The sequence below is a fragment of the Vulpes vulpes genome, chromosome 13 (genome assembly GCF_048418805.1).
Source record: "Vulpes vulpes isolate BD-2025 chromosome 13, VulVul3, whole genome shotgun sequence".
NCBI lineage: Eukaryota > Metazoa > Chordata > Mammalia > Carnivora > Canidae > Vulpes > Vulpes vulpes.
The window spans coordinates 134,473,920-134,500,475 of record NC_132792.1 but is presented as its reverse complement, the minus strand read 5'-3'; the positions used below and the strand labels follow the sequence as shown (position 1 = coordinate 134,500,475).

Genomic DNA, 26,556 nt, shown 5'->3' with positions numbered 1-26,556 from the left:
GCAGTGTTAAAACTGAGAGAGTGTGTTCTGCTCTTTCAATTGCCTCTTATCTCAGCTCCTGGGACCTCTGTGTATTTACGATTGATTGTTTTCCCTCCATCTCCTCCTTTGTGGAGAAGAGGTCAGTCTCCCTCAGGCTTGCTCCCCTTTGCCACAGTTTTCATCTTCCTTACATCTAAACTGTGAAGATGGAAGGGGTCCAACCCCTGGACCAGAATGTGGGAAACACACCAGGGCGAAGATTCCAGAAGAACAAGGTATTGCTGGTGGCAGCCATAATTCAGGGGCTGGGTCTGCTCCTGTGTTTCACCTACATCTGCCTGCACTTCTATGCTTCTCAGGTAAGACGGACGCTCCAGTAGGCACTTTGTTTCCTCCAGCTCATGCTGATGGCAGCTCCAGCAGCTCCAGTCACTTGGAAATAATCTGATGCCAAAACTGTTCATTGCCCCTCACCTGTCCCTCAGTGATTGTAAAGTGTGGTCAAACACCCTCCTGTCTCTCCTTTCCTTCCTTCCTTTCAGTAGTGGTGGTGGTGAGGCACAGTAGAGGTAGGTAGGGCAAAGGCACTGCTTCTGGATTCTTCTTTTCTTTGCAATGCAAGAATCCTGGTATTCCTTTATGAACTCTCGCTTTGAAGCTTGGAGTCACTGATACACACTTGCTTTACCCATTCTGCTAGTGAGATCTGATCAGGGAATTTATATAAAGAGGAAATAAGAAAGGGACCAATTCCACTTTGCCACTGTATTCATAAACCCCACAGGCGATTTGCTTTTTGAAGAATGCTGAAGGTACCAATAGTCCTTTATTTAGCTCACCTGTGTATTTTAAAGGCTGAGAGGTCTGTGTTCACGTGTGTACTCACAGGTGGCCAAATATTTACCACAACAACTTAATCAGAGATTGTTTTTCAGTATTTCTCTACTAGTCACAACTTACAGACATCACTTTGTCTTTCCCTACTCTGTCCAATGCATTATGTAGTGGGTGACCATCTTTCTAAATATTTCCCCCACTTAATGAAGATATTCTTTCCCTTTTTCCTTCTCGTTGTTCTGGTTCCTTCTATATTATTTTTTATTTAACTTGTTATATCTACAAACACTACTAGGTCATTAAGGATGTTCTTGACTGAAGGAGATTCCACCGAAAAGAAAATAAACGTATAGTTTTCCCATGTTCCCTCGGTGGGGCTGGTCTGATAATTCTTGTTTCCTTGGCAGGTGGCTTTAGGTTAGAAAAGTCTCTCCCTGATAAAGGTGAGACAAGAGGAACTTTAATTTCTGATGGCCATGTCAGAGACTGGGTACCTCAAATTAGACCAGGATAAGATAAGCAGAGTCCTAACCAATGCCTGGGCTTGTCTTTGTCTACAGGAAGTAGGGGTTTTTGGTGCACAGAGGCTGGTGGGAGTGTGGTTGTGATCATTGTACCGCAGAAAGGGCTCATGTTCCTAAATTCCAGAAGTATAGCTGGTGTCATATCAAATCTGCAGGCCGATGAGCACAATGCGCCAGTCCTCTCTTTGTCCTGTCACATGTTTCCTTCTCTATGCAGAGCCCCTTCGATGAAATTAGAGTAGGAGATTAGGGGGGAGGGGTGGGGGAGGAGTAACGTGTCCATGGCAGGATGCCTAAGACAGACCGGAATCAGGCTTTTCTGAGAAGAAAACAAAGAGAATGACCAAAAATAGAACAGCTGAGTGCATTCACCAGATCCAGGAGCCCTGAGAGTGCTTTTTCAAACAACCACAGTGTTACGTATTTCCATACACTATGGGGGGATAGAAAGACAGGACAGATGGCCCCAGTCAGGGCTTAACAATTGTACTAGGGCTCTGAGCAGGAGAGAGGAAAAGGTGAAACAGATATATAGTCAACTGGTGGCGGGGCTGCCCAGGGACTGTCAATACCTAGGAGATATCGAGAAAGAGAGGAATCCTTTCTGGCAAGTCACCCAGTGACTCTGTGACAGAGCCTGGAGGGAAAGCTAAGTGCGGGTTTCCAGGATTCTAGAATTCAGTGAGCTGATCTCTGGGAGAGAATAGGTTTCTTTGATCTAGGCACAGAAATGGAAGCAAAGACATAGGAGGTATGTTAGAGCTGTTTGCTTAAGAAATGTGCTCTCATATACTTGGAGTACAGAATTTTTTTGGCACAGATATTTGAAATTCTTCACTTTACATCACCTTTATTGTTTTTCTTATTTCTTAGCTAGACTGTCTTAGCTAATACAATTTCTTGTACTGTTGTAGGACCCAGAGCAGCACAGTGGATCCTTACATTTAATCTCATGTAGTTTATTAGGGGGAAGGAGAGCATAGGTGGCTCATGTGTGTTCTCCCTGGAATTTGATCAAATGGTGATGGTGGCTCTGTGTGTGTGTGTGTGTGTGTGTGTGTGTGTGTGAGAGAGAGAGAGAGAGAGAGAGAGAGAGAGACAAGGGTGTAGTGTAGTTGTTGAAAAAGGGACATAGACTGGTAGCCTTCTAAACTCATTGATAAGATTGTTTGGAATTTTGATTGAAGGATGGAGGCAGTGGTGATGTAAATCAAACTTCTACTTTTAGAAAAATAATATTCCAGTGATACATGTCTGAGGGGTGAAATTGAGCTGAAATGCTGATCATTTGTCCAGTTAAACTGGATCTCTTTTATTGTTGGAAAAACATATTTGGAGAATAATCATGACTTTTCCTTATTTCCTAGATTTAACTTTTAGCTTTATAAAATAACTGCCTACATGCATGCCTCTGTAAAAAATATAGATATAACTATTAAACCTCATTTGACAGTGGGCTTTCCCTTCAATCAAGTTTATTTAGTAAACTTCTGTTTCTCACAACTCTGTTAAGTTGTATTTACTTATGTGAAAAGCAGAAGCTTTAGTTTTTGAGATACTAGAAAAAAAGATAGATCTTACCCACTCCTGTAACTTCCCTCTTTGGCCTTGATTTACTCATTTTAACACAAGGCAGTTGGATCACATGATCAGAAAGATCTCGTCTAGCTCAATATCCTGTGAGTATGTAGTTTATATATATTTGTAGAATGGGTATGAGGATTTGAGAAATACAAAACATAAGTTAACAGATTTTTATGTCTAAGCATATGAATTTCCTACTTCTTAAGAAGGGACTGGAGGAAATAAAATTTACACATATATTTGTAATCTGTATTTATTTATTTATTATTTATTTATTTATTTTTAAAGATTTTATTTATTTATTCACGAGAGACAGAGAGAGAGAGACACACACACACAGGCAGAGGGAGAAGCAGGCTCCATGCAGGGAGCCCAATGTGGGACTCAATCTTGGGACTCCAGGATCACGACCTGGGCTGAAGGCAGGTGCTAAACCCCTGAGCCACCCAGGCATCCCTGTAGTTATTTATATGTCATATATTTATATAACCTATTCTGTGTTAGCTAAATGCCTGATTTAGAAAGGGGAAAGAACTGGATACCTTAGAAGAATATCCATGATACAAGTTATAAAATTGAGTGTTTCTGTCACCAAAACCAATACACATTGTTTGGATATTTATTGGGACTTCCACTTAAAGAATGAGGCTCCCAGTTGTACCTGTGGTTTCAGCTGGGAACAATGGTAGAAAGGACCTGACCTATAATGTGTGAAGCTTTCGTAAATTGCATCCATGTGTTTCAGGGCTTTGGAGGCCAAGGCTCTCCCAAGATTTGCACCACCTTTACCGTAGCACTTTATATATGTGAATGAGGGGCTTTTAGTGATAGTTCTTCAGCAAATCCCATGGTGAAAGATTTACATTCTTACCATTTTTACTGCTGGGAAGAACAGAAGTAGAGGTACTTAGAAAGTGAGTGATCTGTTCTGTACCAATGATGCCCAGAATTAGAATTCAGTTTCCTGATGAAGTTTCAGGCTATAACTTGGACTTTTATTTGTATCAATCAGGAGGAAAAAGAGGTGTTTTTGCCTGAAAGCATCTTGTCCCAGATTAGCTCAATTTAAATGCATCCCCATATAATCTAACACACTTCTTAGAATTTCTTTTTTTTTAATGACAGACCTGCAAATAAGCGATTTCTAATACATCCGAGTTTGCATTTCTGCAGTAAGCAATTCTGTGAGAATTAAAGAAAAACATCTAAAGTGTTGAACTGAACTTGTCATTAAGTGTTTTCAGGTTTTCAGGGAAAGTAATAATAAAAATAATAAACAATAAAAAAAATCTGGGACGCCTGTGTGGCTCAGTGGTTGAGCGTCTGCCTTTGGCTCAGGGCATGATCCTGGAGTCCTGGGATCGAGTACCACATCGCGCTCCCTGCATAGAGCCTGCTTCTCCCTCTGCCTATGTCTCTGCCTCTCTCTGTGTCTCTCATAAATAAATAAATAAATAAGATCTTAAACAAACAAACAAACAAAAAAACCCATATACAATCTTTGGATTTTTGAGCAGGTGTTAGACATAGTCTATTTACAGATAAACCCCCAGAAACTCAGAGATGGTAGAAACTGGGGGAGTAGGTGATGAATGCCTCAGCCGATATTAGAAGGAGGAGTGAAAATTCTTTAAGTGGATGAGAGAGATGGTGACGTTGGACAGGGTCAGAAGGGTTCCTTAGTAGAACCGCAATTTGTTCAGAGTGGTTGAAGTTTGTTCACAGGGGAAAGTGGCAGAAGATGAAGCTGAAAATCTAGGCGGGGGCAGATCACAAAGGGTCTTGTGACTCATGGTAAGGGAGGACACTTTACTCCATTCTATGCAAAAGAAAATACAGGATAAATTACTAAAATTGTTGCCTCTCTAAATTTTGCTTCTCTCATGTGTGGTCTATGTATTGGCAAATACAGAAAGTGAATCAAATCTCTTACAGCACTAGGGGGCACCACAGTAAAACTAACCATTCTCAGATTTATTGTTTTGTTTTGTTTGTTTTTGTTTTAAAGAGAGCCTACTGTTTTCCTGAGGAATTAAGATTAGAAAACTTTTCTCAGGAAGCCAAGTGCTGATCCATTTGTAAGAGGATGAACACTGTCGGGGGGCCTAATATTGTTCACTCTTTACAAGTAGTAATATCTTCTAAATGAAAAATTTAGATACATGTTCTGACCCACATACTCAAAATATGACAGTAATTTGGATGGAAATCATGTAGGAAAATGCCATATACGTATACAGATACAGAACAAAACAAAACAAAACAAAACACATGCATACACACAGGAGATTTGGGAAGTGAGCAGAAGGGCTCTTGGTATAGACCCAGGAGTATAACCTCCCAGTTCCTTTCCCTTGACCTCAGCTACTAGCATAGAGTAGAACCAGCCTTGCCCAGGGCTGACCACCCTGCCCTTCCAATTCTATTTCCTTTAATAGCAATTACGTTTGTGCCCTTTACTCTCAGAGAAACTGCAGTTTTCCACCCTTTTCAGGGATTCGTTATTCATGGAAAAATGAATGTTAATCTTTTGGCGATAGCTAGGTTAGAGGAGCCATGTACAATGTTATTTTTATGTTATACTTAGTGAGTTTAAGGCAACAACAGAAATACACAGTGGAAAGCTTACCCCTCTATCACAGGTGAAACATGTAGTCCTGACATCTTATAGCTTATGTGCTTTGTTTCTAGCCACCATACTTTTGATATCCTTAACTTTTCAAGCAAAGGAATTAAAACATTTCCTTACATGAAATTATAAAACAACGTCTCAACCTTCTGGAGGAGCTGTTGGGGTGTAGGCAACAGTGTGCAGGAATCAGATGACTGGTTCCTGATCCAGCCTTCTAACTTTGTGACCTTGGGTAAATTCTGTGAAATTCCCAGGGTATCCATTTAATCATTTCCAAAATTGGAATTTGGTTTCTGTGAGAAGTGAATGTTGTGTCACAGAGCTTTGTAAATGCTGAGATTATTATTATTCATGAACATGCTTTCATAGGCATAGGACCACTAACTGTTAATTAAAATGTTTACTTTGTGGCATGTATACATGTGGACACCCACACTGTAACTCAACCTCAGAAAGCATATCATAGTTAACGTTAACCTTAACTTCATGAAGCTCGACATTGCTCCTGAAATTTTTAGGATTAAAAACAAATAAAAAACCCTTGTAATAATCCTAGCATTTTTGAACATGAATTTCTAAGTAAGAGCTCATGACTGCATTGGAGAGGAAAGGAGGAGTGAAGAGGAGAATTATGAAGGTATAATGTGTTAGTGTCTGAAAGTGGTTCAGAGATCTAAAATGATGTATTTAGAACACAGCCTGTCCCATCCCCTTTCCTCCCATTCAAGTTTGATATATTTCATCCAATTCTCCAATGACTTGGTTGCCAAATCAGGTAGAAAATTATGTCTAGAAAAGGTATGTTGTCTTGTTCACAATACTGGAAACATTGGGGATCTGACTAGCATAATGAAAAATTATTTTTCCTTTCATCAGGACTTTCATTCTTAAATGTGCCTTAGGTGGGTTATTAATTTGTTTAAATTTGTATAACTTTGATAACATGTAAATGCTACTTAAGAACATACTCTGACAGAAAAATGGACAAGTAGATTCAACTTTAATTCTACCAACACTATGTAATAAGCACTTATGGATGGAAAACCTTCATTCCCAAACTGTTGGGGAAGTGAGGGTCCAGGGCTGGGCTTCCTTGTAGCTATAGCTAAGGCATGGGCCTAGAGAACCACAGAAACCATCAAAGATCTGGATGTAAATGACAACATTACAAGTCAGCAGCAAAACCATTAAAAGGGCAGATAAAAAACCTGTTGGGTTATGAAATAAGTTGTAAAACACACATTTTACAGTTTAGGAATACAAAATATATTTTGAATTACTTGTGTGTTGGGTGCTTAATGTTTTTAGCTTCCAACACCCTGAGAGTTCTTAACCTCGCCCTGCATCTGGTATGACGAAGACTAGGAACTCTAAACTCTTTTGGGGGGGACAATTGAGGGGTATTACTCCTGCTGTTACTTGCAATAACAGCCCCTCCTTTTTGCAGATCTTTTCCCTACTTTTGTCCTTTGTAATTCACTACAACCTTAGAGAAAATTAGATGGAGATTTGTTCAGTTTCGCAACTGAAATTTGAGGCATGAGAGACTTACCTAGGTTTATGTAGAAAAGTCAGGGTTAGAAATTAAGACTGGGTCTAAATTCTAGTCCTGTCTTTTTCCGTTACCCTTGGCCTTGACTCTGTGGCCCTAAGCTTTAAAAATTTTGTCTGGCTGTTATAAAATTTATTTCCATTTTTGACATTAGTTGTTTATGAAGAAAAATTGAAGGAAAGATTTGTGACCTGGTATTGAGGAGGAATATTCTTTTACAGAAGAGAGTTAAATCTACTTATGCAAATATTGATGACATAATGAATGTTAATCAATGAATTAATAGTTGCATAATACCTTATAGATTATTTTTATAAGATGGATTATTATATGTGTTGTATATTTATAGATAAGAAAGGACCTCAAATTGAGCACTATCTCATTATTAGTTTTCTCTGAGCCTATTTTCTCTCTTTAATTTTTAATTGTTGTAAATAATAAGGAGATTAGACTACATAATCTCCCTGGGCCTTTCTCATTCCATCACACTCTGATTCAAAGACTTACTTTAATGTGATACCATGATTTGCCCACTATTTGGAAATGGCTATTCAACTATGTATTAGCTATTTAGGGCTGCCATAATAAATTACCTAAAACTACGTGTTTTAAAACAGAAATTTGTTCTCCCACAGTTCTGGAGGGGAGATCCCTCTGAAGGCTCTAGAGAAAAAATATTCCTTTCCTCTTTCTGGCTTTTGGTGGCCTCCAGCCAGTTCCTTGGCTCATAGTTGCATTACTCCAAGCTCTGCCTCCATCTTTGCCTGATCATCTCCCTATGTATATCATTGTGTCCTCTCTTCTTGCTTTAAGGATACCAGTCATATCAGATTTAGCTCCCACCCTAACCTAGTTTGTCTCATGTTAACTCAACTAATTACGTCTGTAAAGACCCAAGTGAAGTCACTTTCTGAGGTTTGAGGTGGATATGAATGGGGCAGGGTGGCACTCATTTAACACACTACAAACTTACTGGTATTCACTTACTTGTTAACAATATCTACGGAGGGGTGCCTGGGTGACTCAGTCGGTCAAGTGTCTGCATTTGACTCAGGTCATGATCCTGGAGTCCCTGCTTAATGGAAAGCCTGCTTTTACCTCTCTGTCTGTGCCCTCACCCCCCACTTGTGCTCTCTCTCTCTCTTTCTCTTTCTTACTCTCAAATAAATAAATAAATAAATAAATAAAATCTTATAAAAAATAAAATAATATCTATGGAGTACCGGTTACCTGTCAGACACTGAGAAGCAGTGGGCAGCATATGCTCTCCCTTGCCCTCCCAGAGTTTCCAACCCAGTGGGGAAACAAGACAGTTAAAGAAGCAATAACACACTGTGTGAGAAGTAATGGATAACCAAGTAGGGTATAGTAAGAAATTTCAGTAAGAAGTTTCACAGAAAGCTTCAATACCTAGTTTCTTGACTGGGATTTTAAAGCAAGCATACTTTTGCATTAGGTGCTTTGTTTCTCTTCCATTCATTATCAGAAATGCTTTAGTTAGCTTTTTTTTTTTTTTTAATTTGACTAGAGTTGACATACAATGTTACATTAGTTTCAGGTGTCCAACATAGTGATTCAATTTGCTATGCTTACTGTCTATCCCCATATATTACTATTACAGTATCATTGACCATATTACCTGTGCTATGCTTTTTATTCCCATGACTTATTCATTCTGTAACTAGAAGCCTGTGCTTCCCACAATCCTTCACTCATTTTTTTCTATCCTCCCATATCCATCATTTTGTTCTCTGTATTTGTAGATCTGTCTCTGTCTTTTTTTATTCATTTGTTTTCTTTTTTTATATTCTACTTATGAGTAAAATTATGTGGTATTTGTCTTTCTCTGACTTATTTAACTTAGCATAATATCTTCTAAGTTCATCCATGTTGTTGCAAATGGCAAGATCTCATCCTTTTTTAAGGCTGCATAATATTTCACTATCTACATCTATCCCTATGTCCATGCTTATGCCTCTCTCTCTTTCTGTCTCTCATCTATCTTTTATACCTTAGGAAGGCTTTACTTTAAAATTTCATTGTCATTGTCACCACCGTCATCATCTTACTGATGCTTTTTACCCATCATCAATCTCAGTACCCATCAGAATACAGGTCAAGGATTACTTAGGCCCAGAATACAGGTTGAGGATTATTTAGGCTTATGAAAATGAGACTAAGAGCTTCACTGCACAGACAACACTAGAGATATTTTTGAGGGAGCCATTTGGGGAGGAGACTTGTTGCTTTTATTACAGTAGAGGATTTATTGTGTTGAAAAGGTCTCTGTTCAAAAGTTCTTCATATCAATCTCTTGAGATTTCTCTTTTGAATGTTGTGATTTGCCTAATCTCTGACATGGAAGAGTTTATAGGCATTGCTTACACCACAGTGTGAATAAGAACTTCTTATTCCATACTGCATATTCTACCAACTTAATTGAAGTTAGACATCAAGATGAAGAAATTAGAAACTGAGGAAGGGAAAGGACTTGTTCTGGCTTAAGACCAGCCCTAGGTGTTCCTATTCCTACACCAGTACCTTGTTTGCTCTACTGAGTTGCCCTCCCAAATCAACAGTCCTTCCTTTTTGTATAGCAAGTGAGATGGGGAATAAGTGACTTCAAATAGAAAGGTATTGATTGTAATAATTTTGCTATTCTCTTTGTACTCAAGGATGAACAAGGCAATTTCAAAAAACCTTGAGTAATGTATTGTGTTGGCTAGAGCCAGTGTCAGATATGTGATTATGGAGCCACTAGCTAAGATCTGGGCACAATCTAAGGGGTTAAGTTCCGCCTTAGCTCAGCAAACATTTATTTACTATGCCATTATGTTTGAGGCATTGTAAAATGTGTGATAATGCAATGGGTATATTGTAAACCGACCCTTCCAGTTGCTTAGACACTAAGCTGCTACAAGGATATTATGATGGAGACTTAACTAAATCACTGAAATGAGAAAAGGAATTCTTGGAAATGAATTGGCAGATTCCTCTGTCAGGGTACTTTGAGGACAGTTAATGTGGAAAGGGAAACCCAGATGTAAGAAAACCCTTCCCTGGTGGATATAAATAATTGGTTGCATTAGGTCAATCATATAATTTTGAAGGGTGTGCTCATGTCACATGGATGCTTTTGCTCCTTCATTTATAGTTACTGTTAGTTACTAAGCATTCAGGGCAATGAAACCACAGTTCTTATTCTCTGAGATAGAGAGGACAGGGCCAGTATCCTTTTTGAGGAATATCCATTACTAAGTAAATTTGGTAGGAAGAGTGGAAGTGGTTAGAGAGAGCAGGCTGCATTTAGGATACCACATGGGCTGTGTAGTAGATAGGAGAATAAACATTACGAGAAAGATTACAGCAAAAAGGTGCTGGCAGCCATGGTGAAGGGTGGGAATGGAGAAAGAGAAAGTTTGGATGACAATTAAAATGGCCTTTATTTGTGTTCATTAAATCACAAAAGACTATTCAAAGAGGTTTTCAAAGCCACACATATACATCTGTAAGAAATGTACCTTTCGGGATGAGGTTTTCTGAATAGAAGAGACACCCTCCCCGCGCCACCCCCCCCCCGCCCCGCCCCCGCCCCCTGGGGCCAAATAACCAGGTTTTGCCCATTCTTCCCATTTTTTTTTTCTCTGAGTGGGCTTGTGAACTTCCCTGATCACAGGTAGGCCCTTTGCAAAGAGGCCGTTTCCACTGAGTACACATTAAGTGTCCCAGAAAGAGAGTCTACTTTCCCAACCTACTGTTCTGAGTTAAGGATGAAAAATTCCATCTTTCTTTTCAGAGGCCCCTTGAAACATATCCTGACAGCTTGTGAGGTTGTGCTTTCATGATCTCTCATCTCTCCCCTATTGACACGAAGCCCAAGGCGGGGGAAAGGAGTGGTTCACATCCCAGTGAAGGTAGCACGGTGAACTGGGGAGTTCCCAACACAGATCTGTTTCCCCACCATCCAACACTGATTCACAACCCAGCTTACTCCCATGTAGGATCTTGACACTGTGGGCTGAAATCAAGTGAGGAAGGGCAAGGCCCACACAGTGAATGAAGGGCCCACGTTTTGCTTTCATATTTGATGAATGTCATTCCCTCCTGCCACAGATGCCCTTCTCTAGGACAGATGCCAAATGAGCATAAAGTTGGCAGGCTCATGGCACATCCCAATGAGTCAGAATTAGAAACTCACACTCTCCAAAGATGACCTCTTGAAATAAGCCTCACCTTTTTGAGGACATGGTACAGACTGCTAGGTAAACACTAGACATCAGATATTTCCCATCCATGTTCTTGGACAAATTAGTGCCCGAGATCCTAAGAGAGGCCAGAAAAGGACCTAATTCTGGCTCTTCGTTGTAGCACCTTCTTGCTGCCTACTTTGTACTTGTTCATGGGCCTGCTGCTCCTTGCCAGGACAATTGTACCCAACCAGAGCCCAGCTAAAAGTTTTGCCAAACTGTACTACACAGACAACCTTGTAGAGTTGGCTGAAGAGGTTTTTTTTTTCCTGGAGAACTTTTGGATATTTTGAGATATAGCTGAATATTTTGACAACTATCTAAAACCTAATATGTTAATCCTGATCAGTATTGATGGGAATAATTCAAATTAATCTTGGACCATCAGACAAATGTTTTCATAGGGCTTTTTCCCCCCTCTTAAGATAATATAGGATAAAAGAAGGGGTATTATCAGGAACTTGGAGTTCAGCCAAACTCAAGTTAATACCTGTTTATTCGTGAGCAAGTTTTTAACAGCACTGATTCTCATTTTCCTATCTGCAAAACATGGGTAATCATTATTCATACTTACTAGGATTATTTTGAGCAGCAAATGAGGCAATGAATCTGAGAAAGAATAACTTAGTGCATGGCATGTTGTAAGTTCTTAATGAATTTTTATTCTTTTTCGTGAATACCAAGAATGGTCTCATTTCTAGACCTTTCTTCCACAGAATGTCTTTTACTTATCTGACTCCTTTCTCTCTTTCAAGGCCTCTGTCCAAGTCTTTCTTCCTTGACCTGCCAAAGCCTGCAGTCATTTTTTTCTGTTCTCTGGAACCTTATGGCATACGCTGTCTATTGACATTTACAACAAAGTTTTTATGTAGAGGGAGGGTTTTATTTCCTCAACTGGCATATAAGTTTGTCAAAATAGAATCGTCTGTCCTATTTCTTTGTCTTCCCAGAGTTGAATCTAATGCTTGCCGTACAACAATACACAGTAATTGTTGATGCTGTTTTAAGCCACCAAATAATATGACAATCATATTATTCAATCAATTATCGAATAATCCAGTGGGAAAAACATTTCTTGTTTGCATCCAGGAAATGATTTCTTTTATACTCATGCTTTTGAAACCACTTCCTTCAATCAGGACTATACTTTTTCTGGTGTGCTTCACCTACAGGATTTTGCATTTTATCTTTGAGAATTATGTGGGTTCTTCAGACTACCCAGATTGAAGAAACTTTATTCTATAGCTTGTTCTTATATGGAAACTCTTTGGGACCTTTTATATTTTCCCTTTTCTTTGAGTACTTGGAGAGGACCTGAGGATTTTGGTTTTCTTGATATTAAAAAAGACCATGTTTATTTGCATGTGGGTAAAATAAATATTTCCTGGTTGTTTTCTGATAATCTTTCTCATGAAGCCCAGATCCTTTTGTACTGCTTCCTTGGGCTACAGAGAGCCAGAGAATGAATATTTCAGGGACTTTGGTAGTCTTTATTCATTATTTTATTAGTTCCCTCATTCTGTAGTCATATATGAAGATTGAGTAATGTTGCACAGAATAAATTAAGAACATGATATGGATCTTGTCTTCCCATGTGCATCCAAAAATAATAGCTGACATTTGTCAAATTCTTACACTGTTCCAGGCCAAATGCTGAAAATTCACAAAACATTATCTCATTAAATCTTCACAACAACCCTCTTAAGATATAAATTTTACTATTTCCATTTTACAGATAAAAAAACTGAAAATCATCAAAGTAGTATACCATTTACCAGGGTCACACACCTAAATAGTCTTGTAGAGCAGGTGAGACTTATATCCAATGATAGAATGGATAGTCAATAGAGTATTTTTGTTTTTATTTTTTTACATTAGGATCCATTCTTGGTGTTGTACATTTTATGAGTTTTAACAACTGAATAGTGGCATGTGCCCATCATTACAGTATCATGAAGAATAGTCTCACTACTCTAAAACTTTTGTACTCTACCTATTGAACTCTCCCTCCTCCCTAACTCCTGATAATCGCTGATCTTCAGCTGTCTCTGTGGTTTTGTCTTTTTCAGAGTTATATATTTAGAATCATATAGTATGTAGCCTCTTCAGATTGTATCACTTAGTAATATGCAATTAAGATTCTTCCATCTTTTTTCATAGCTTGATAGCTTCATTTCTTTTTGGCATTGAGTGATAGCTTAATGGCTAGATGTATCACAGTTTGTTTATCCATTCACTTACTGAAGAGCATCTTAGCTGCTTCCAAGTTTTGGCAATAATGAACAAAACTGCTATAAACATCCATGTGAATAAAGTGACTTTAAATACTTGCTATGGGAGTGCAGAAGCCAAAAATCAGAGATTTGATTTAGGCCTTGAAGGTGGTGATATTATGATGAGTAGACACAGATAGAGGGACACTCTCGGCAAAGAGAACAAAGGAAGCAAGTATTTTTCAAATGCTTGCCAGGCTAACTGCTGGGTGTGTTTACATGTTATCTTACTTAACCTTCACAGTCGTCTGGAATATCCCAATAGTAATATTATGCCTTATTTTCATAGAGATGAAAACTAATGCTCAGCAACAGTATGTAATATTTCTAGATTGTTTTCTCTGGGACATAAAGGTGCTGGGTATAGCTCTTGGAGGCTCTCCTCCAGAGGAGGGGAGTGAGTCCACACACTGCCACTTACTTTAAGATTTCTTTTTTTGAATCCCAGGTGCTGGCCAGAGATAAAACACAGGAGAACTGAGGAATAGGGCATGCTAATGGTCAGGCACAGATGGTTGAAGGTAAAGATCTGATGAAAGCCAAGGACAGACAGAGAAAAGGAGATTGCTCACTTTTCTGTTAGGGCCTCCTGAACAGTGGCCATTAGTTCCCCTCCCTGGGGATGAGAGAGTGGAGTGATGCCATCTTCCACCCCCCACCACCCTCCAGCATGGTTGGACTTTAACATGAAATATCACCTCTACTGGTGGGGGCTGGAGTCATACCAAACTCCATTCCCCTGTGCCTCATAACGGCATCTTTATTAAAGCAGGTCTGACTGTGAGCCAGCACAGCAAGTTTCTCTCTCAGAAGACCCTCCCCCACCCCCACGTGTACCAAATCTTCCAGTTATAGAGTGCTCCAAAGCATCAGCTTCGGTTCTCGTGGAAATAGGAATAGGTTCTTTACCTTTATTTTCTTTTTATTAAAAGAGGACCCTTTGCATGGAAAAGAGAGACCAAAAACTGGAAAGGAACAGAGACAATCTATATGAATAATGACTTTCCAGGTAATACAGTGGCACTAAATTCATATCAATAATTACTCTGAATGTAAAATTGAGTCTGTTCGGACCATCTGCTCTAATCAAAAGACATAGGGTATCAGAAGGATAAAAAATGACCCATCAATACTCTGCTTACAAGAGACTCATTTTATACCCAAAGATGCCTCAAGATTGAAAGTGGGGGTGGTGGTAGAGAACCATCTACCACGTCAAAAGAAAGCTAGAATAGCAATACTTAGACAAACTAGATTTTAAAACAAAGACTGTAATAAGAGATGAAGAAGGGTATTGTATTACAATAGAAGGATATATCTAAAAAGGAGATCTAACAATTGTAAATATTTATGACCCCACTTGGGAGCAGCTAAATATGTAAATCAATTAATAACAAGCTTAAAGTAACTCATTGATAATATAATAATAGGGGACTTTAACACCCTATTTGCTGTAATAGACAGATTACCTAAGCAGAATATCAACAAAGAAGCAATGGCTTTGAATGACACAGTGGATCAGCTGGACTTAACAGATATATTTAGAGCATTTTATCCTAAAGCAGCAGAAACACATTCTTTTCAAGTGCATATGGAACATTGTCCAGAATAGATCACATACCAGGTCACAAATCAAGCTTCAACCATTACAAAAAAATTGAGATCATTCCATGCATATTTTCAGACCACAACACTGTGAAACTTGAGGTCAACTGCAAGGAAAAATTGGAAAGACCACCAATACACGGAGGTTAAAGAACATCCTACAAAGAATGAATGGGTTAACCAGGAAATTAAAGAAGAAATAAAAAAATAAAAGGAAGCAAATGAAATTGAAAATATGACAGGCCAAACCTTTGGGATGCAGCAAAGGCAGTCCTAAAAGGGAAGTATGTACCAATACAGACCTTCCACAAGAAGGAAGAAAAGTCTCAAATATACAACCTAACCTTACATGAAAAGGAGCTGGAAAAAGAACAGCAAATAAAGCCTAAAACCAGGGCAGCCCCTGTGGCGCAGCGGTTTAGTGCAGCCTGCAGCCTGGGGTGTGATCCTGGAGGCCCGGGATCGAGACCCACGTCGGGCTCCCTGCGTGGAGCCTTCTTCTCCCTCTGCCTGTGTCTCTGCCTCTCTCTCTCTCTCTGTGTGTCTCTATGAATAAATAAATAAAAATCTTAAAAAAAAAAAGCCTAAAACCATCAGAAGAAGGGAAGTAATTAAGATTAGAGTAGAAATAAAAGATATGGAAAACTTAAAAACTGTAGAACAGATCAACAAAAGTAGGAGTTTGTTCTTTGAAAGAATTAACAAAATTGATAACCCCCAGCCAGACTTATCAAAAAGAAAAGAGAAAGGACCCAAGTAAATAAAATCATTAATGAAAGAGGAGAGATCATAACAACACCAAAGAAGAAAAGACAATTATAAGAGAATATTATGAGCAATTATATGCCAAAAAATTGGGCAATCTGGAAGAAATATAAAAATTCCTAGAAACATATAACTAACAAAACTGAGACAGGAAGATAGAATATGTGAACAGACCTAAAACCAATAAAGAAATTGAATAAGTAATTGAAAATCTTCCTAGACAAACAAGAGTCCAGAGCTAGATGGCTTCCCAGGGGACTTCTACCTATTTAAAGAAGAATTCTTACCTATTCTTCTAAAGCTGTTCCAAAAACAAAAGTGGAAGGAAATCTTCCAAACTCATTTATGAGGACAGTATTACCTTGATTCCAGAATCAGATAAAGACCCTACTAAAAATGGAGAATTACAGATCAATATCTCTGATGAACATGGAGGCAAAAGTTCTCAAGATACTAGCTAGTCAAATCCAACAGTACGTTAAAAGGATTATTTACTGTTATCAAGTGGGATTTATTCCTGGACTGTAGAGATGGTTCAATATCCACAAATCAATCAACATGATACACCACATTAATAAAAGAAAAGATACAAACCATATAATCCTCTCAATAAATGCAGAAAAGGCATTAGACAGAATACAGCATCCTTTCTTGATAAAAACCCTCAAGAAAGAAGGAATAGAAGGAACATACCTCAGCATCATAAATATATACAAAAGACCCACAGTTAATATCACCCTCAATGAGGAAAAACCAAGAGCTTTTATCCTAAGGTCAGGAAGATGATAAGGATGTTTGCTCTCACCACTGTTGTTCAATGTAGTACTAGAAGTCCTAGCTTCAGCAGTCAGACAACAAAAAGAACTAAAAGATATCCAAATCAGCGAGAAGAAAGTCAAACTTTCACTCTTCAAAGATGACATGATACTCTATGTAGAAAACCTAAAAGACTCCATCAAAAAAATTGCTACAACTGATACAGGAATTCAGAAAAATTGCAGAATATAAAATCAATGCACAGAAATCTGTGCATTTCTATACACCAATAATGAAGCAATAGAAAGAGAAATCAAGGAACCAATCCCATTTTCAATTGCATCAAAAATTGTAAGATACCTAGGGATGATAGGAATGAACCTAACCAAGGAGATAAAAGATCTGTACACTGAAAACAATAGGACACTTATGAAATAAATTGAGGAAAACACAAAGAAATGGAAAAACATTCCATGCTCTTGGGTTGGAAGAACAAATATTGTTAAAATGTCTATATTGCCCAAAACAATCTACATATTCAATGCAATCTTTATCAAAATAACACCAGCATTTTTCACAGAGCAATAATAAACAATTCTAAAATTTGTATGGAACAAGAAAAGATCCCAAATATCCAAAGTAATGTTGAAAAGGAAAACCAAAGCAGAAGGTATCACAATTTTAGACTTCAAGTTGTATTAGAAAACTGTAATCATCAAGACAGTATGGCACTGACACAAAAACAGATACATAGATCAGTGGAACAGAATATAGAACCCAGAAATGGACCCACAACTAAAAGGTCAACTAATCTTTGACAAAGTGTGAAAAATATCCAATGGAAAAAAGGATCTTCAACAAATGGTGTTGGGTAAATTGGACAGTGACATAAACAAGAGTGAAACTGGACCACTCTGTTACACCATACATAAAAATAAATTCAAAATGGATGGAAGACCTAAATGTAAGACAGGAAAGCATCAAAAGCTAGAGGAGAAAACAGGCAGCAACCTCTTTGACCTCAACCACAGCAACTTCTTACTAGACATGTCTCCAAAGGCAAGGGAAACAAAGGCAAAAATGAACTATTGGTACTTCATTAGGATAAAATCTTCTGTACAGTGAAGGAAACAATCAACAAAACTAAAAGGCAACCTATGGAATGGGAGAAGTTATTTACAAATGGCATATTGGATAAAAAGCTAGTATCCAGAATCTATAAAGAACTCATCAAAATCAACACTCCAAAAATAAATAATCCAGTCAAGAAATGGGCAGAAGACATGAACAGACATTTCTCCAAAGACATAAAATGGCCAACAGCAGATACATGGAAAAATGCTCAACATTACTTATCATCACGCAAAAAAAATCAAAACCATGATGATTTATCACCCCACACCTGTCAGAATGGCTAAAAATGAACAACTCAGAAAACAACAGATGTTGGGGAGGATGCAGAGAAAGAGGAATTCTTTTCCACAGATGGTGGGAATGCAAACTGGTACGGCCACTCTGGAAAACAATATGGAGGTTCCTCAAAAAGTTAAAAATAGAACTTCTCTATGACCCAGCAATTGCACTACTAGGCATTTACCTAAAGGATAAAAAAATGCTGATTCAAAGGGGCACATGCATCCCAATGTTTATAGCAGCACTATCAACAGTATAGCCAAATTATGGGAAGAGTCCAAATGTCCATCAACCAGTGAATAAAGATGTGATATATATATATATATATATATATATATATATATATATATATGGAATATTACTCAGCCATCAAAATGAATGAATCTTGCCATTTGCAACAATGTGGATGGAACCAGAAGGTATTATACTAAGTGAAATAAGTCAGTGAGAGAAAGACAAATATCATCTGATTTTAGTCATATGTGGAATTTAAGAAACCAAACAGATGGACATGGGGGAAGGGAAGGAAAAATAAAATAAGATAAAGACAGAGAGGGAGGCAAACCATAAGAGACTCTTAATTATAGGGAACAAACTGAGGGTTACTGGAGGGAAGCTAGGTAGGAGGATGGATTAAGTGGGTGATGGGCATTAAGGAGGGTGCTTACTGGGATAAGCAACTGGGTATTATATGTAAGTGATGAATCACTAAATTCTACTGAAATCAATACTACACTATATGTTAACTAATTTTAATTTAAAAAAAGATCATACATAGTACTGTTTTGTATATTAAAAAAAGAAATAATATACAATGTTTTCAAGCTGCACAAGTCATAGTTTGAACTGAATCTGACTCCCAAGTCTATGATCTCTGTCTTGTCTTCCAAGCTTTAGTCAAGGGCAAAAAGATTAGAGAAAACAGTTAGCTAGCATAAGACACAGACAGGATATATGTGGCAATAAAACTTGACTGGGAGGTTGGAGCCAAGCTATGGAAGGTCTTGAATTGGACACTGTGGTAGTGTGTGTGTGGGGTGGGGTAGTGAGCATGAAGTAATCAAATATGGAGGATGAAGGGAAAAGTTATGCAAGGGCAGGAAGCAAGAGAAAGGAAGGAATATCTTATTTTATTTCACAACATTGTGTGTATTTGATGGTATTGATGCTAGTAAGAGACTTCTGAGAATATGTAAATGTCTAATACTGGGCACTCTTTAGGAGTAGGAACAGGAAGCCTAGGTCTGGAGTTCTGTTAGATCGGCCCTAGAGAGAAAGTCATATGTTGCTTTCTTTGCTGCCTCTCAGCACTGCAGTCTCAGAGAATGTCCTCTTGGTTACTACCACCCCTACTTCACCAGAGTACCTGAAAACATTCAGAAATTTCTTTGATTTGTAGGGAACTTTTAGAGATTCTGCAGTCAGTCAAATTAAATCATGAGAGCTTTTAGATTTGAGAGTGAGATGGAACTTTGGATAAAGAGGCTTTGTGTTTTTCTCTTTTTATTGAAATGGACTTAAAATTGCAACTTTTAAAATCCAAATCTTGGACAGTTAATGCTGGAAGGGATGCCTGTGATCTTCCAGTAATTATTTTTTAGATTTTATTTATTTATTCATGAGAGATACACAGAGAGAGGCAGAAACATAGGCAGAGGGAGAAGCAGTCTCCCCCACAGGGAACCTAATGCAGGACTCAATCCCAGGACCCTGAGATCACAACCTGAGCCAAAGGCAGATGCTCAACCACTGAGGCACCCAGGCATCTTGATCTTCTGGTAATTTTTAAAGATGATTAAACTGATTTCTAGGGAAGTTATGAAACTTGCCCAGGATGATGTTGAACCTGCCTGATGTTGAACATGATTAAAACGAAGGTGGCCATGTGCTGAGCCCTATGCTGTTTATGCTACTGCACAGGCTTTTTGTGATTTTAATAACATGGCCACTCATGCTGGCACCAACCAAATGGAGAGCAGTGGGGGCATTTATTTACCTAGGGGATTATAGTGATAGTGTAACATGCCCTCTGAGGCCCTCTTCCTTAAGCACAAAGGACACTAATTCAGCCGTCACAAACAGTTCATGGAGGGGAGAGAACCAAAGACTCTCAAGTCATCCAAGTCAACACCTCTATCCATGTACTCACCACTGAGGTAATATTGCCTCTGAGGTCTACCCACTGTCAGGCCAAAAGACTCTTCCTTACTCTGCTGCCTGTTCTTTTCGGATTGGTAAGGCTTGTGATTTGACTTAGAAGGGAAGTAGGGGATTCCTCATCTGTGTGGGCAGTCCCCCAGTGGAATCCACTTGACTGCAGCTGAGTGTGCCAGGAGAGTAGGAAGCAGGGATTCCACACCCCAGGGTATGAAAATAAATCCTTCTCCAAATCTTTGATCAGGATGTCTCACCAAAAATAACCTGTGAGAAAAATTTTGTTCTTGGCAGGAGCAAACGGTGGTGCTTTTTGTTTTGGTTTTTGATTCTAAATTCCTTTTTTAATGGGTAACATGAGCATATGGTAAGAAATTTTTAAAATATGAAAAAGTAGGGCAGCCCCAGTGGCGCAGTGGTTTAGCGTTGCCTGCAGCCCGGGGTGTGATCCTGGAGACCTGGGATCGAGTCCCACGTGGGGCTCCCTGCATAGAGCCTGCTTCTCCCTCTGCCTGTGTCTCTGCCTCTCTCCCTCTCTCTCTCTCTCTCTCTCTGTGTGTGTGTGTGTGTCTCTCATGAATAAATAAATAAAATCTTAAAAAAAAAATAAAATAAAATATGAAAAAGTAAACCATGAAAAGAAAGTATCCCCAATTCTGGGCTCAGGCTTCCGATTCCATTTTCCAGAGGCAACGTTTTGACCTGTTTTCTGAGTATTCCTTCAGGTATATTCAATGCCTATGCAGGCATTATTAACATGTTTTTTAAATGGTAATATACTTTATACATGATTTTTCTCTTTGTTGTTTTTTTCCCACTTTATATATTTTGGAGTTTGCTCCATATTGAACTGCTTTGTTCTTTTACCCATCAAATTTCTACCAATATTTTATCAGGCTTCCTTTCTTCGTTGTTTTACTTCTCTCTTGCTGTTGAGTACTTACTTGATCCAAGTTAGGTTTTTGAAGTCATTAAACAAAAGAGAAAGAAACAGTGTTAGAAATATATACACTCAAATCTACAGAACTCTGAAGGATTAGACCAGTTTCTCTTGAGCATATGACCTGATAATGGCACAATCTTACTCCTGCATTGCAGTGAAAGAACAAGCAGCCAGGAAGCTTCCAGGATTCACTCCTAGTGCATTCTGAGAGCTTGTGACCATGATGGATTGATTGGTTATAGCATTCTTCATGAGGGGAACTCTGTGACTGAATGGATTTCTTAAGATCACTATTAAATGCTCCATCATCCAAAATGGAAAGTGGGGCTCAGAGAACCAAAGCAAAATGCTGGGAAGAGTTTGGCAGAAGTGAGGACAGATCTTAGATGCTGGCATGACAGAGTGGAATACTCTTAGCTTATCTTAGGAGATGTTCCAGAAAATCAAGGAGGCGGTTAGGAAGTTTGGATCTAATGTTCATAGAAAACATGAAGTCTTTTGTCAAGCTATTCCTCCTATACTCCTGCATTTCTGCTTCATAAAATATGACTTGTCAATTTCATTTGCTCAGTTTTTTTTTCCTAAAAATATATCCTTTTTCCTCCTTCAGGTGCCGCCTCAGTATCCTCCAATTCAAAGTATCAGAGTACAATTTACCAGTAAGTATTGCTCAATTGATTCATGTTTTTAAAAGAATCTTTGTTCTTGTGTCTTAATTTCTTCCAGAAAACAGAATCACTCCCTACCATTTGGGAGGCGAATCCTGCAATTCCATGCTGTTTTCATTAAGTACAAAGAAGGTGTATAAAGAAGAAAAGGGAGTAGTTAGTTACCAAATATGTGCTTGTCACTGTATTAATCACTTTATATGCCTTTCTTAACCCTCCCAGGAACCCTGAGTAGGAATTATTCTCACTTTTTTTTTTTTTTTTTTTTGGTAAGAAAACTAAGGCTTTACTTTTTTTTACAAGGCTGTCTGACTGTATGGCACATCATTTCCCACTAAATCAGTTATAGAACAAGATTTTGTCTTAACGAGAGTTGAGAGGGTCCCAAATATGAAGGCAAGGTGATCCTCTAACTACCAGGATAGTGTTATTCAGATACATTATTAATATTAGGATGATCACCAATAGTTTCTATATGGATATTCATTTGTTTATCAAATTCTTCTGAGCCTGAAAGGAAGTTTATCCATAAATGGCCCTCATTTTCAATTCCCCTGGGTCTAGTGCAAAGTAAGAATTAACTTAATTATACCCAGTAGTGAGGACCTGTTCTTTCCTATCACTAAGGGATATGGGCCAGAGTGGGGAATCTGAGATGTGGTTCCTTGGCCATTCAGACTGATACTGTGGCTGAGGCAGAAACAAAAGAAATTTAGTCTTTTTGCCTTACACCTGCAATTGCCCTACACAAAGCTACCAAAGACATCAATCTGTGTCCTCCTCCATTCCTCAATTTTTTCCTCCTGTAGTAGCAACTCTTCCCAAGGCATTTTTTCAAGAAAAACTAGCAGTAAGAAGGTAAAATGGAGAAGCAGGTCTGTGTTCTTGAGCTCTCCCACCTGCATCTTACTGAGCAGAACCAAGCACATAGACATTCTGTGTATAACAGCATTATTAAATTTATGTGACTTTGCTAAAGGCAAAGGCTAGTAGTAAATGCTGTTGAGAAGTCCAGTGTCCAGGGCATATGAAAAATTTGCATTTCACAGTGAGGTGGTGAGAGGCTAGGGAAACATTAATAAGCAATTGCTTTGTGTGAAGGTGGTATGGTGTGACCCTGGCAAGGGGCACTCCTGCTATCCTTTGCCCTAATCTATCCATTAAAAAAGAAAGGAAGCACTGAAGTTACCAATCCCTCCTGATTTTGAAAAATCAGGGAAAGCTCAAAGTTCCATTTCCTGCCCCTGGTCTGTTGTGACAACTGCAAATTGCTAAAACTTCTCAGTTTTTGAATCCCAACCCCATCTGAAACTCTCTTGGCCACTAGTATTGGCTTTGCCTCTTCTTCCATTCCACAGGTAAAGCAGACTCCAACCCTCATGTAGAAATGCAACTTTCTCCTTCATTCTTTTCTAAATCTCTCCCTATCCCTTTCTCTTCACATATTTTTAGATATATTGGAAGGTTGCCGAATGCCGTCCTAAGGAATCACTTTTTTTTCTTCTTGCCCTCCTCTCCTTTAGGGTGTGAGAATGAGAAAGGTTGCATCATCACATCCCCAAGCAAGGATGAAACTATGAAGGTGCAAGACAACTCAATCATCATCAACTGTGATGGGTTTTATCTCATCTCCCTGAAGGGTTACTTCTCTGAGGAGCTCAGCCTCAGCCTTTATTACCGAAAGGGTCGGGGACCCCTCTTCTCTCTGAGCAAGGTCACATCTGTTGACTCCATTGGAGTGGCCTATCTGGCTTTCAAGGACAAAGTCTACTTTAATGTGACCACTCACAGTACCTCCTACAAAGACATCCAGGTGAATGGTGGGGAATTGATTCTCATTCATCAAAATCCTGGTGGATTCTGTGCCTACTGAGGACCTGAGGGCTGCACCTAAGCCAAGCACCAGCATGAACACTGAACTGGGCTTGGACAGGACTCTGATTCTTCCTTGGGAGTGGAGAAGTTGTCCTAACTAGCCCCTACATATGGCCACACGGGATGTGACCAGAAGCAGATCCCCCAACTCAGGGATATTTAAAACTTATTTTACACCAATTAATTTTATTTATCCTCATGTCTTCTAAGTCACCTATCCCTCATCCCTCATGGTTGCCTCAAGCCTACTAGACACCTCTACAAAAATGAGAAAATAGGTGCTTCTTCCTTAAAGCACATTATTTCTATTAGTCAGGAAATTGTCAGAATAACCTTTCTTTTGAAAAAGACACTTGACTACCATTTGCTGGAAATTTGACATCTGGCTTTGTCAAAATGAAGAGGACCAAGGAAGGGGCTATGAATCTGCCAAAGGTGGTGTGGACTAACCCTTGGCAGCCAAAGCTGTCTCTCCAATATGAAATTAGTTGCTGTTTGCATAGTGCCTAAATACGTCTCTCATTTGGTGGAGGAAAATCTTGAGAATAGCTGTCAGGACTTGAAGACAGCAAGCTAAGGAGTACTCTGTGCTCTGGGCTTTTTTTCTTTACTACTTTGCTTGCTTTCCCAGCCTCTAATGTTCTTAACAGAAATTTCCCTTCAAAGAATCATTCTGGGGATGTGAGGCTGTGAAAAATCTAATCAGTCATTTTAGAAAAACTGAGAGAGATTTTTCCAAGCTGGGAAAGTGAGATAATTTATCATGAGGGTTATCTTTATCGCATAGGAGAGCAGTAAAACTAGACATCTCAGGGTAAAAGTCAGTAAGAATTTAAATAGTCTGGGAAGGAAAACACATTTTTGCCACTGTTAGGCAAAGCAACACATGCACATGTGTGCATTTTCTCACTTAATGCTGAGATACACACACAGCCCTATTTCTTGTACATGTATACCACATTGCTAGTTTAAAAAATGAAGCAATTCTATTCTTGAATGCAACTTTATGTTGAGACACTGAGAAGTTATTATATTATATGAAAAATGACATCTGTCTAGAAACACTGTAATATTGCATATGATTTAATACTGATAAAGACTAGAATGACCAATAATCAGCAATACCAATGAGAAAAAAATATCCCTTTATTTTTAGTTTAAATATCTCTCTTGATGCATCAGGCTTATGGCACTGTAGACAAATTTCCAGATGATTTGTAAATTCTCAAATTTTTGATAAATTTTTTAATGGCAAATGGTTTCCTCCCATTCTAAATAGAGTGCATAACATAACATAGACTATTTATGGATAATTCTGTGTTATCACAGTGATGTATTGTGCTGCAGTATAGTGATACTTCAGGATCTCCAGAAAGGGGGTAAATAGTTTGCCCCTGAACTAAATGGTCTCAATTACGTTTGGATTTTTTTTCTATGTATTTAATACAGTTTCCACTTCCTCTTAAGTGTTTATTTATCTCCAACTATATTCCTGCCCCTTTATTTTCATTTCTTATGGAAAGAAGCTAAACAAAGATGCATGATGAAAAGAAGCTAAATAAGAGAAATTGTGCAAAAGAGTGACAAGCTCTGAGTGGCTGGCAAGGCACTCACATAATAATAATCATGATCATGATCATAATCATAGATAAACATTAATGGAGGGTCTGCTTTGGGCCAGGCTTTGGGCTAAATGCTTTACATGAATTGTTCTGAGCAAGATATTTTGTGATATTTGTCTTGACCATTCAGAGGATTTAAATTGTGTGTGTGTGTGTGTGTGTGTGTGTGTGTGTGTGTGTGTATTTCTTTGTTATTGACTATGGTCTGCAAAGTTGAAGCTATTCAATGGTGATATCTAATAAGTAAATGTTTATGACTATAGATAATATTTAAGAAAATATGTATTTACTTTTTAAACTTTGGAATTTCTAATTATACTTCTCCCAAACATGTACATTCCAGGCCTATGCATAGTTGTTCTATGGGTTGTCTGTTTTTGTTGTTATGATCCTTCTTCACAGATGCCCACTCCTTTTGGGTACACATGGTTTGCTTTTCCCATGCTTGCCTCTTTTGGCCATGCAGGGATTTTGTTGTTGTTGTTCTTATGCACCAGCTTCACTTCCCACCCCCCACTTCCATCCATCAAAATATATATGTCCCTTTTAAGTCATTCCTCCAGAAAGATAATTAAACATTCTCCAGACACAACAAAGTTTTGTGGAAAAAGAACTGAATGAGAAGTCAGAAAATTGAAAATCTAATTTGATTCAGTCACTAACTAGCTAAGTGACCTTAGGCAAGTAATTTCCCATTTTTGAATCCTGCTTTCCTCTCTTGTCAAGAGATTTTAGCATCTTATGCTCATAGTGCTGTGAATGTACATACTAAATGTCTGTGTTGCTGGTTGCCAGTTGCTCTGAGTCAAGATGTATAGCCTTCTCTCATACTGCATGGAATTTTTTTCTTAGACAAACATCTTGCCTCAGCCTTCTGGATGGTTCCTTCAAAAGCAGTTCCAATTGTTACTTAGTAACTTTCTATTTAGAGGATGACATAAGGGAGTCTGATCTTTATCCAAATCATAATTTGTTCTTAAGCTTACTGGGCAGGTCCCCTATCTTAAGCCATGATTTTGTAGTTAGTGCTTATTCTGGCTCTCAGGAAGTATTAATATTGATATTAATAATATAGCTAATAATAATATTGATATTTACATGGAAAAATAAAAGGTTTCAAAATT

The 26,556-nt window shown here is 38.4% G+C and overlaps 1 protein-coding gene across 1 annotated transcript; it reads left to right on the top strand.

The window, feature by feature from the left end:
• Positions 1-26,556, top strand: TNFSF4 (TNF superfamily member 4). The gene is made up of 3 exons (XM_026001063.2): positions 1-341; positions 21,878-21,926; positions 23,459-26,556. Exons 1-3 carry the CDS (start codon positions 189-191, stop codon positions 23,806-23,808), a joined length of 552 nt encoding a protein of 183 aa, XP_025856848.1. The 5' UTR covers positions 1-188; the 3' UTR covers positions 23,809-26,556.